At 37.6% G+C, this 13,209-nt stretch overlaps 1 protein-coding gene across 4 annotated transcripts in view; it reads left to right on the top strand.

Annotated features, from left to right (window-relative positions):
* ZEB1 (zinc finger E-box binding homeobox 1) overlaps positions 1 to 12,980 on the top strand; it is a 121,933-nt gene extending 108,953 nt beyond the window's left edge. For 2 of the 4 annotated variants that reach the window (XM_038130140.1, XM_038130142.1), the window contains exons 6-9: positions 2,470 to 2,590; positions 3,387 to 5,197; positions 6,644 to 6,824; positions 8,894 to 12,980. In XM_038130140.1, coding sequence (XP_037986068.1) covers positions 2,470 to 2,590; positions 3,387 to 5,197; positions 6,644 to 6,824; positions 8,894 to 9,447 — 2,667 coding nt within the window. In that variant the 3' untranslated portion in view covers positions 9,448 to 12,980. Of the gene's footprint in view, positions 1 to 2,469; positions 2,591 to 3,386; positions 5,227 to 6,643; positions 6,825 to 8,893 lie in introns of those variants that run through there. The other 2 variants (XM_038130141.1, XM_038130144.1) reach the window with 2 other exon arrangements.
* Positions 12,981 to 13,209: the final 229 nt, after the last annotated feature.

The raw sequence follows: 13,209 nt of genomic DNA, 5'->3' as shown, positions 1-13,209 counted from the left end.
TTACAGACCTTAATGCTGGAGTTTCTTCTTTCAGTCCTTGAAGGAGTGCAGAAGAATATTCTTTGAATGTTGGAGTTAATTCTTTAATGAGCAGAAAACAGCAATTATGTACAGTGTATTAGAAATATATCACATATCTCAGGCACAAGCTAATGTGGCTTTAACAGTGCTAGATAGGAAAAAAACATTTGAATCTGAGAAAATGAAGGTGAATGTATTACAGGTGGTAGTTTGGAGAAGTGTTATGGTTTCTCAGTTACATTTAAACAAGATCCTTCAAAGTAATTCTGAACAGTGTTACGAGAGACAGCAAGAAAGCTGAACAGAGAGTTGCAAATGTAAGAAGCTAAGGCAAAATAGATTTGGAAACACTACCTAGCAGAAAGCTTAAAGCACCTTACAGCTATGACCAGAAAAACAGGAAAACTCATTAAAATTTTGATAAGTGGAGTGTGGACTTCCATGCCTTAGAAATAGAACATTAGATTTTAAAGACTGGAGCAGAAACATTTCTGACAGATTGAATACATGCACTGATACTTAGTATGAATATTTATGCAGTCCAGGACCTGCAGTAACTGTATATATCCTGAGTTCTGTTAGCTTGTATAATTCAAGACAAACGGTAGTACCTGATTCTCAGCAGGCTTAAGTAAATCCTGACACGGTCCTCTAGACTCATTGCAGTTGGATCATTAAAGCGAAATGCAGTGAGTCAGCCACAGTCTTCTAGAACATCATCTTCAAGGGATTTAGATAAAGAGAGCTGAAAAGCCATGTGAACTAGCAAAAGACAGCTGACAAACCTGGGAATGAGGGTCAGGTGCTTATCGGGAGAAATTTGAGTGGAGACCTCACTGCAGAGCCCAGGGGGAGGCTGAAAGCCGCCCACCCTGAGCAGGGTGGGAGCAGTATCTGCTGAGAGGTAAAATCTGCACCTTAAGCTACTGCTTCTCCCAGGGGAACTGTTGAATTAGAGTACGTGGAAGTAATTTAGATCATCTTATATCAATTTGTCTTCTGTTAAAGAGGGACAGGGAGTAGAACAGGAAGGGTTGATAATGTGGACAGCATATCTCATAGCAGAGAGTTCAGACTTTCATCCAGCAACCTGCACAGCCACAGGTTCTTCAGATCTGCAGGCATGTCTCACAGCAGGGTCATCATCCTGTGTTTTATCCATCCCTGCTTCTCCAGCACAGTTCTCAGCCCCCAGTTGTTGTGTCTGTGCTCAGGAAGGGCCCTAGCACCTGGTGAGCATCTGCTCCCTGTGCTGCCAAGCCCAGAAGCCCAGCAGGCCAAGGCCAGGGGTAGGAGATCCCCCATGCTTTCACACCAGAGGCAGCTGATTCACACCTGCTGTTGGTGGTGGACAGCCTGTTTGTCCCTAAAGTCCATGAACAGCTCTGTTCATGAGTTTATGAAAATGCTTGCCCCAGTTACCAAAATCTGCAGTGCATCCCAGTAGTGGCAGTGTCTTTTTGCCAAGTGAGCTCTACTTAAAAAGGAGCTGCTGGGTTTTTCTAATAAACAAGTTGTTTGAACAGAAAAATTCCTAGTTCCTGTGTTTTATGTTGGTAATTAAGCTATTTCAGCTTTAAAAGTGTATGTAATTTTTGTCCTTAAAAATACACATTTATAGATTTATACAGTTTGTGGTAAAATTACAGATCTTGCACATATATGTCACATATATACTACATATATTTACATATCTGTCTTTGCTTTTGCTTTTTTTTAAACTAGTATAGCAATAACGACAAAAACTATTTAGAACTTAACAATAAATGCTCTCACAAGGCAAAATCTAACAAAAATAATCACACAGCTTCAGTGCAAATGGTGAAGAGGTTTGGTGTTGTGTACTTGGGAAACCCCTCCATATTTTTATTTGTTTTGGTTTAGTTTCTCACATTTATTTTGCAAATTGATTGTGACCGAGAGTACCTTTATTGTCACTAAGCTACCTTCTCTTGAGCAGTCCTGTGGCATCATTATATAGAGGGATCCAAGGCCAACAGTAAGCCCTGGAAGCATATAAATGGAAAAATCAAGTCAACCGATTAAAGTTTAAACAGGTTTCTATAGACTTTAATGTTTTTCTATCCTGCATGAAATATTCTGTGGGTAGTGGGCTTGGGGTTTTTCCCTGATGGTTTTGCTTTCACAAGTAGAACTAGCATTCATCCTGGAACTTCCTACTAACATGTCAGTGTAAACTTCACCTGAATTTAGGAGAAGGGACTACTACATTTGGAGTTTGTTTCTTTCTCTTTACTGTATCAGATTTATTCAGAAGAAATGTGTGCCTCAGTTTTTACTCAATTTGTAAGTTGTTTCTTTTTTCCCTACCACCTTCAGTCTCTTACAATTATGGTTGATTCTTTTTGGGTTTGTGTGGCATTTTCTCTGTTGCAATGTGAAAATAGAAGGTGTTTCTGTAAGATGCTGTCCTATACAATAATTAAGACTTCTTTCTTACAGAGACATGTGACGCAGTCCAGCGGTAATCGAAAATTCAAGTGCACTGAATGTGGAAAAGCTTTTAAATATAAACATCACCTAAAGGAGCACCTACGAATCCACAGTGGTAAATAAATCAAGCATTGAATTGAGTACTAATGTTGTCATTTCTGGTCTTTATAACTTTGATGTAATAACAGTCTTGTAAGTCTAAGTTTAAGATACTAGTGTTTTCCTTATATTTTTCCCTCTGGAATACTGCAAGCACTGACTGCAGCCTTCAGCTCTTTGTGGGGAATATGTAGAAAAACTCAAGAGGATTTACAGTAGCAACTTAATCTCTTACAGTTAAGGAAAACTTGACTTGTCACAGAGGAAATGGAGACATCTTTCTGGTGCTTTGCACTTGTCTGTTTTTCCTCAATATTTGCAGATCATTCAGTGTGTTACGAGCCTTGCTATAGAATTTTAATTGATAATAATCAGGACATAAGAACTGAGTGTTCCTCCTGTGGCTGTAGTTGACATCATTTGAGATTAGTCATATTAAAGTAGACTCAGGAGACAATTTATTAGATAAGTTATAAGAAATGTTATATAAGAAGTTAGAAGTTAGTGGTGGTACTACTTTAATGAAGTTCAATGAAATCTATATTTGTCAAATAGAGAAATACTGGAACACATGATCATGTGGGCTCCATCCTATATCTAGTGGATCACAAACTTATTAAAGGAGTCTTGGCTCAGAGCTATACTCTTACTGTTCAATTCACTAGATAAGATTTTTTTCCCCCTAGGATTCTTTAAGAGGTCATTATGATGTATTTGTTCTGGTAATTATTGTTTGATGAAGTTATGCTGTAACCTGGTTAACTGTTGCATACGTCTTTTCTCTTTTCTTTTTTATTTTTTCTTCTGTTTAGGAGAGAAGCCATATGAGTGCCCAAACTGCAAGAAACGTTTTTCCCATTCTGGTTCATACAGTTCACACATAAGCAGTAAGAAGTGTATTGGTTTGATGCCCGTGAATGGTCGAGCCCGGTCAGGGCTCAAGATGTCTCAGTGCTCCTCCCCTTCCCTTTCTGCATCACCAGGTAGCCCAGCAAGACCACAGATACGACAAAAGATAGAAAATAAACCCTTGCAAGAGCAGCTTCCTCTTAACCAAATTAAAACTGAACCTGTGGATTATGAATTCAAGCCCATAGTGGTTGCTTCAGGAATTAATTGTTCAACCCCTTTGCAAAATGGGGTTTTTAGTGGTGGTAGCCCATTGCAGGCAACCAGTTCTCCTCAGGGTGTGGTGCAAGCTGTTGTTCTACCAACAGTAGGTCTGGTGTCTCCCATAAGCATCAATTTAAGTGACATTCAAAATGTACTAAAAGTGGCAGTGGATGGTAATGTAATAAGGCAAGTACTGGAAAACAATCATGCTAATCTTGCGTCCAAAGAACAAGAAACAATCAACAATGCATCTATACAACAAGCTGGCCATTCCCTCATTTCAGCTATCAGTCTTCCTTTGGTTGACCAGGATGGGACAACCAAAATTATCATCAACTATAGCTTGGAGCAGCCAAGTCAACTTCAGGTTGTTCCACAAAATCTAAAAAAAGAAAACTCTGTTCCTGCAAATAGTTGCAAAAATGAGAAATTACCACAAGATCTCACAGTGAAGTCTGAGAAAGATAAGAACTTTGAAGGAGAGACCAACGATAGCACTTGTCTTCTTTGTGATGACTGTCCAGGAGATCTTAATGCACTTCAAGAATTAAAGCACTATGAAACAAAAAGCCCTCCTCAGCTTCCCCAGCCCAGTGGAGCAGAAGCTGAGAAATCCGAGTCCCCTGTCCCATCAGAAACCGGGGAGAACAACTTGTCTCCTGGTCAGCCACCTTTAAAGAACCTTCTGTCGCTCCTAAAAGCGTATTATGCATTAAATGCACAACCAAGCGCAGAAGAGCTTTCAAAAATAGCAGATTCCGTAAACCTACCGCTGGATGTGGTAAAAAAGTGGTTTGAAAAAATGCAAGCTGGACAAATTTCTGTGCAGTCTTCTGGACCATCTTCTCCTGAGCAAGTTAAACTAAGCAGTCCCACAGACAACGATGATCAAGCAGCAACTTCAGATGTGAGTGAACCCCAGAACAGCACAAATAACTCACAAAATCCTGTCAGTACAACGAAATCTCAGACTTTACCAGGGGCTTCAACTCTGAATGGTTCACACAGTAGCACGCCATCTGCATCACCACTAAACCTTTCTTCATCAAGAAATTCACAGGGTTACACGTACACGGCAGAGGGTGTACAAGAAGAGCCACAAATAGAACCTCTTGACCTTTCGCTACCAAAGCAACATGGAGAACTGTTGGAAAGATCTACCATAACTAGTGTTTACCAGAACAGTGTTTATTCTGTCCAAGAAGAACCTTTGAACTTAACTTGTGCAAAAAAAGAACCACAAAAGGACAACAGTGTTACAGACTCTGATCCTATTGTAAATGTAATCCCACCAAGTGCCAATCCCATAAATATTGCTATACCTACAGTCACTGCCCAGTTACCTACAATTGTTGCCATTGCTGACCAGAACAGTGTTCCCTGCTTGAGAGCTCTCGCTGCCAATAAGCAAACCATTTTGATTCCACAGGTGGCTTATACATACTCTACTACAGTTAGTCCTGCAGTTCATGAGACACCACCAAAACAGACCCAAGCCAATGGAAATCAGGTACTTCGGTCCCCATATTCCTACATGATGTACGTATGATGTATTCGATCTGTATCTGTGCTGAACTAACAGAAAGCTATCAAGGTGAACTAAATAAAAATATAAATACAAGCTATCAGGCTTATTTGACTTGATTGTAAATAGGTAATAGATATTACTGCTGTGCCCTCTGCAAGCTAGTTAGCTCAGGCAGCTTGAGTCCAGACTAATGGAAACTGTTGTGTGTGGACAACTCAGTGATTCTCCATATTTAATCTTCTAGGACATCAGTGCTCACTATTTTAAAGACTATCTAATGCTCCTGATCAAAAAGCAAAATAAAAACATGGCTTTTGTCTTTTGCTGGCTCTGCATCTCCTCTTTCCCCATATTCAGAAAATCTTTGGGACTTTTGGTTATTCAGAACTCTTTGGGACTTTTGGTTACTCCTTTCGTACTGGTCTGCTTCCTTGGTTTGCAGAGTAGCTGAATTCATCCTACACCGTAATGTCACTTGAAACAAAATGCAGATATATTCTCAACTGAAAGTCAGGGCAATATTTATCTTCATCTGCCATTCCTGTGTCCCAGCTTGTTCCTCCCTGGCTACATCCAGATGTGATCTAATTGGGGTCAGTCCTCCTGAGAATCACTTGTGAACATTAAGGTAGGGACAGGGCAGAACAGAAAAGTGGCTGAGTGATTCTACTTAAATCTTAGGAATTCATGGTCTAGCATTTTATTCAGGCTTCTGTATTGCCAGAGACTGAGGAGCCTTGAAGAGTTACAAGGCTGCTTATATTAGAAGTTTAAGGCTAACATGTACATGCTACTGATGTCAATAGAAAATACTGTGCTTTTACAGGGAAGCTTTAGCACTTAAAATGCTTAGAAATACACAATTATAGTTTTGAAAATATTTACTAACGACAGTACTTGAAGTCCCCTAAATTTTGGGTTAAATTTACTTGTGGTAGTTTCATGAGGAAGAGAGTAGTGAAATATGCAAATTTGAATGATAATTTAAGTAGCTTTTTTGTGAAAACTTCAGCAAAAACAGTCTTTTTACTTTATAAAATCTCTGAGGCAGCAAAAGGTAGGTGACCAGCATTAGCTGCAAAATGCAGTTAGGTGGCAAATTTGCTCTTCCCACTTACTGAAGTGCTTTGCAGATCTGTAATGTTGCATTTATTTTATGGCCCCTAAAATACGGCGTGCCAGCATAGCTTAGACCTGGCCAACAGTCATATTTGGATGTGATCAAAACCAGTCCCAGTGAGGAAATCTGCATCTGGATGGTGACAGGGACTGCAAAGCAGAACAATGCAGTAAAGGATTTTTTTTTTAACTGTAGAAGTCTAAACAATTTTGTTTGGCTATTTATGGAATTGAACGGGAATAGAAGCTTCAGTTTATGTGGGTGACTTCTCTTATTGGAGTTAACTTATTTTTGTAATTTTTCTGAAGGATGAAAGGCAAGACACTAGCTCAGAAGGAATATCCAATTTAGAAGATCAAAACGATTCTGATTCAACACCCCCAAAGAAAAAAATGAGAAAGACAGAAAATGGGATGTATGCATGTGATTTATGTGACAAAATATTCCAGAAGAGCAGCTCGTTATTGAGACATAAGTATGAACACACAGGTATGTACTAGGAAAAGACTTTTCTGACTGTTATTTCTTTGGTAACATGTAACTGATAATCTCAACTGGAATCCAGTTCTCAGGCAGTGTAGGGAAGTGTACCAGTCCTTACTGCCTGTGCTAAGCTTTCTTTAGAAACCCCTGGTTTTGTGTATTTGTTTGACAGAACAGCAATTCTTTCATTAAATTTGTTAGACCTAAACCCTAAATAGAAAAAGGGGAGTTTTTTCATCTGGCTTGTGGAGAATCATCTGTGAGCTGCAGCCTATAAATGAGGATATATTACTTCTAATTTACCTTGCCTGGTTATAAATTCTGAAAAAATTAAAAATAAAAACTGGAAAAAAAAGGGGTCATGCATGAAAAACAGCATGCCTATCTGACATGATGGATTTTCCAACTGAGCTACATTTATAATGCCCTGAAGTTAACAGCTTCAACTATTCATTAGACATAGAATCTAACTGCTAATAAACACCCTTTTGGCTTGGATTTTTATTTTTAATTTCTCATAGTTGTTCCTTTTGGCTCCAGTTCTGGTATCTTTGGGATTTTTTTAATACCTCTTGCTCTCTTATTTCTTCTGTGATGTCTTAAAGTAAGAATTCTATTTTTTTATTGATTAGGTGTCAAATATATATTGGGTTTTGTATTATAGATTTGTTTCTTGCTGGCTCTGTTATTTTCTCTTTCCCCACATCCATAAAATAAACTCTTTAGAACTTCTGGCTATTCCCTTCATGCTGCTCTACTTTCTTGGTTCACAGAGTAGCTGAATTGTTATATTAATTATATTTCTGCATATTAACATTTATAGTGTTATCTCACATATAAAATTAAAAGCATAACAAACTCTTTTTTGTCTCGATCAATTTTCTCAAGTTGTATTCATTTTGGGTATCTTATTTCATACCGATCCTGTCCTGAGACTCTTTTAACTCCTTTTCCTAGCAGGATTGTTCTTTCCCTATCAGTTCTAACTTCACTGTAACATTCAAAATCATAGAATCATTTAGGTTGGAAAAGACCTTTAAGATCATTGACTCCAACCATTAACACAGCACTTGCAAGTCCGCTGGTGAACCCTGTCCCAAAGGTGCCACATCTGCTTGTCTTTTAAATACCTCTGGGGATGGTGTCTCAACCACTTCCCTGGGCAGCCAGTGCTTCACGACCCTTTTGGTGAAGAAACTTTTCCTAATTTCCTAATTAGGACTTTTCCTAATTTCCAGTCTAAACCTCCCCTGGCACAACTTGAGGCCATTTCCTCTTGTCCTATCACTTGTTTCTTGGGAAGAGAGGCCAACACCTGCCTTGTTGCTTGTTTGGCATGAGATGACATGGTTGTGCTGGTCATCTGTGTAGTATTGTCAGAAACCTGATGTCTTACTGTCTTTGTCTTTTATGTCTGAGCTAAGACTGCAAAGTCATTTTGTGTAACAACTTTAAATGTTGATAATACACTGCTAGGCTCCTGATACATTTGTAAGAAACTCTAAAAACAAGACAGTAGCTGGAAAACAGCAGAAACACACTGAGTGAAACAGATTTTTTTCATGTCAATACATGCATAGTCAGCAAGTTTTGTACATTAAGCATTCAGCCTAGATTTTAGAATGATTTTCATTTTACCTGTATCATGGAAGGACTTGGTACACCAAAACCAACATAAAAGCTTAGCTAATTTTAAAATACCATCAATATAGAAAAGTTAAAATTGTTCCAATTGGAAATAGTTTATGCAAGAAAAAATTGTCATTTTCTAATTTATATTTGCACTTTTTTTGTGCTAAAAGTTATATATGAGAATCTCTTTATCCTCCTATGATGAGTTTTCCCAAAAAAGTTACAAATTACTGTAGTGATTGTGACAATGTAGCCTTGCACCTTCCTCCTTTGGGCTCAGGAGAGAAACTCAAGCTTGATAGTGCATGGATTTGAGCATCTTGTTATATAAAATTTAATCGATGCTAATATGTTCCCCAACAGCATTTTACAATGAAAAGAGCAGTGTACATTTTTAAAACTTCAGCTGCAAGATGCTGAATTGTTTGTGCTTTATTTTACAGGTAAAAGACCTCACGAGTGTGGAATCTGTACAAAAGCATTTAAACACAAACACCATTTGATTGAACACATGCGACTGCATTCTGGGGAAAAGCCCTACCAATGTGACAAGTGTGGAAAGAGGTTTTCACACTCGGGCTCTTACTCTCAACACATGAACCATCGCTACTCCTACTGCAAAAGGGAGACGGAGGAGCGCGACAGCGCCGAGCCCGAGGAGCTGGGCCCCGAGGTGCTGAGCAGCGAGCACGTGGTGGTCAGGGCGAGTCCCTCGCAGATCGACTCGGATGAGAGGGAGAGCCTCACCAGGGAAGAGGAGGAATACAGTGAAAAAGAGGAAGAGGAGGATGAAGAAAAAGACATAGAGGGACTTCAGGAAGAAAAAGAATGTAGGGAACTACAAGAAGTAGGGGATGCAGAAGAAGTAGCAGCAGTAGAAGAGGAAGAAGGGAAAACTGAAGGTGACAAGAATGATGAAGCTGTAAATCAAGCAAGCAATGCAGAACCAGAAGTTATACAAAATAATGGGCAGGTGTCAGAAGAAAATAACGAATAAAGCTTACATGCTAGGTTTTTTCTATAAGGAAAAAAAAAATTGGTAATGAAGTTCCTTCTATATTATACATGCTTTTCATGGAAACGCAGTAGCCTGCATACTGTGATTTCTGTTCACTACTGTGTAAAAAAATATATATATAAAAAAAATGAAAATAAAAAAAAAAGAAATCCAGGTGTGCCTGAACCTCAAACTTAGTAATTTTTCACACAGTTTTCAAAGTTAGGAACAAGTTTATAACATGAAGCAGATTAGAAAAATACAGTGACTCTGGAAGCAAAGATTTAACAGGTTGTAGGAAACCTGATTATTAGACAAGCATCTGGCATTGTTTGTTTTATCAGTATTAATTTTCATTCTCAAGTTGATTAATTTTTAAACTGTACAATTGGGAGAGATTTATATGAATTTTTTTTTTATGGTAAAACATTTCCTAAATCCGCTTCAGTATTTTCTTATGTTTTACAATGTGAGAACTTCTGCACTACAAAATTCCCTTTTGCAGAGACGTGTAATGCAGTTGCAAACAGTGCTTGGCTACCTTTGCAAATTCAATCTAGAAGGTAGCAGTTTATGACATTAGATGTTGTAGTAGAGCATATTATCATTTAAAGTGTATTGTTAGCCTTAAGGAAGAAGATGATAGAAGAACTGAAGTTTCTTACTCATGTGGTTAAAAATGTAGTTGAGAAGATTGTCGTTGAGTTCTGATTGCAGGGACTAACAGTGTTAATGCTGGTAAGGACGGGAAAGTTGTCAAAAACAGTGTTTGTAATTGTGTTTTGAGTATGTAGTAACAATATGAAGGATATGATATGAAGCTTTGTATCTCCTCTGGCCTTATGCAAGACCTATGTGCTGTAAGTGCCATTTATCAGTATTACAAAGGCTCTAAGCAGCCTTTATCCAATGTGTGGCCTACAATAACTAGCATTTGTTGATTTGTATCAAACTTCTAAACTATTCATGGGGAAAAAACACTCAGCCATCAGAGAAGTAAGAACACTGGTATATTTCATTATTTAATTATTTGGTGGTATTTTGGGTTAATACCTGACTTGCAGAATTTCTCTACAATAATTACAAGGGAAATTTTCTAATCTGCTTTATTGCTTTATTGGTTTACTTTAATTTCAGACACATACATGACATGTTATCTGGCTCATAAGTATTTTCAAATGTTAGTTATTATGGACCCCATTTATTAACAATGTTAGCTGATTTTTACCTATCAGTATTATTTTATTTCTTTTAGTTTATAGATCTGTGCAACATTTTGTACTGTATGTCTTCAAACCTGGCAGTATTAATACCCTTCTTACTGACATATGTACCTTTTTAGTTTTAGAAAACTTTTATATTTATGTGTCTTATTTTTATATTTCTTTATTTATTACACAGTGTAGTGTATAATACTGTAGTTTGTATTAATACAATAATATATTTTAGTATGAAAATTTGGAAAGTTGATAAGATTTAAAGTAGAGATGCAATCGGTTCTCTTGCATTGAGATTTGATTTAACAGTGTTATGTTAACATTTATACTTGCCTTGGACTGTAGAACAGAAGAATTAAAATGGGAATGTATTAATTTTACAATTGCAATCAATTCATTTTACCTTTACCCAGTTTTTAATATAAAGCTCTTAAATTTTGAAATTCACTGTGTGACTAATAGCATGATGCTCTGCAGTTTTATTAAGAGATTAGTCTAACCATAAAACTCTCATTTCCTTAGTAAGCCAAATTAGAATAATCTTATAAAACAGTGTTGGGAACAATGTTTAACATTTTTGTGCCAATTTGTTCCTGTATTCATGTATGTATGTTACAAATCTGAAACTTCATTTTTAAGTTCCTTGTTACATCATGGTCATTTTCTAGTTTTTTACCAGACTCCCCATCTCACAATAAAATGCGTCAACAAGTCTGACTTACTGTCATTATTCTGGTAATGCAGAAAGTGCATTTAAATTATTTCTACGAGAAGTTACTGAGACACAGCTCCTGCTTCCTGTGATAGCTCTGGCTTTCAGTGGTACATAAGGAGCAGGGAAGTGGAAGAAGGGTTTGAACTGTGTGCAGGCACAGGGATTGCTGAATTAGTTCGTTGATTTACCAGTGTCAGGAGAACAACTGAGTTTTCAAAATGAACCATGTGGGTTGTTCTTTTGAGTCATTTTATTTTGCTGTACCGATCTAATATACTGTTCAATGCTATTTTTCAATAAGACTGCTTTTAAATGAAATAAGTTCACAACTGTTTTCTTGTCTTGCAATAAGTTAGTTGTCCATGGAAAGGCTGATGTATCTGTTGCTGTTGAACTTCACAAAGATACAATGCTAACATTGCAGATACATCATTTCAGTAATGTAAGTATAAAGGCTTGAAAAATTTAATACATATGCATGGTTACAATGTTTTGCCATTCAAGCAAAGTTTACAGATTGTTCTTTAAGCAAAGTTCTGTTCTTTAATGATCCCTAAAATGGAATTTCAGTTGTTTATAGGGGGGCAGGGGGTTCACAAACATCATTTTAAGTTACTTTATATTCACATACCTAAGTTTTGGGTATTTCTCAGTCTTATTATCTCAGCATTAATACATACAGAAGATTTCTCCCATATAGTAATCATTTTACTTCCTGTGCATCTTGCTGTACAGTATATGAATACTGCATTTTTAAGTAAACTTCTACCTTCATAGTATCATTGAGCTAAATATGTGAAAGCTGTTTTGCAGAAACCAACCATTTATGTTGCATTAATAATTTTGTCTTGGAATTATTACCATAACAGAAATAATCAGGTGGTTCGGAATCTCTCACAGGTAGAATTGTCTCTGCTCTCTTTTAGGTAATGAAACACACTCTCTTGAAACTGTTTTAAGGTTTTCATATTTTTCATATTCCAAGATGTCTGTGGTAATAAACCCAGTGAGACATTTGTTGAAATGGGAGAATTTTGTTGTCTTTAGTAGTAGAACAGAGAATTTTGGTAAACCTAAGGTTTCTCATGTAAGTGACAGCTGAATGTAGAAAGCCAGTAATCTGGATAGAAAGTAAAGTCCAAGCAACTTTTACTCAGGAAATGTCATTGTTCTGGGGGAGAAAATTTATATTCATTACTATGTTATTAGCATTTTTATCTTCAAAATGGGTTGGTGCATTGAGTTTTGCATCTGTTAAGCTCAGCAATGTCTTTGATATTTGTAATATCATCTGTTACCTGTTTGAAAAACACAGAAACTGTGGTGTGTATTCATTTAGTTGAGCAAACTCATGTGGAAGGCAGAGATGCTTAGAGGATGCAGGCCCCATTCCCAGCCCCAGCAGTGAGATTCCAGCGGTGAGGAAGCTCTGTGTGTGTGTGTGGAGATGCCTGGGCAGCTGTGACCGAGTCCAAGCCCCAGGGGAGCAGCAGCAGCCCAGCTGTGGCCACATGGGTTTTGTGATTTTGTGACCTCTCTAAATTAATGGCAAAGCAGTTTCAAGGACAGTAAGTTTCCCACATGAAAAAAAAAAAAAAAAAGCAGGGGGGAAGCAAAAGCATAAAGCCTTTGGTTCTGTCTTTTAGAGATAAATGAAAGTTGAGAAAGAGCAGTGAACATGAGATGTGTAGTTTTAATAGCACTCCACTGTGGTATGACCTGTTCTTCAGTCACAAGATGAAAAGTCCATCAGCTGCCCTGTGTGCCCAAGCTGATGTCTGTGCCTGCTTCTTCCTCAGGCTCACCATGCACCCCTCATCTTGGCACAGC

Source organism: Motacilla alba, chromosome 2 (assembly GCF_015832195.1).
Source record: "Motacilla alba alba isolate MOTALB_02 chromosome 2, Motacilla_alba_V1.0_pri, whole genome shotgun sequence".
NCBI classification, from domain to species: Eukaryota; Metazoa; Chordata; class Aves; order Passeriformes; family Motacillidae; genus Motacilla; species Motacilla alba.
Note: the sequence above shows the minus strand (reverse complement) of the source record. Positions and strands in the feature narration are given on the sequence as shown.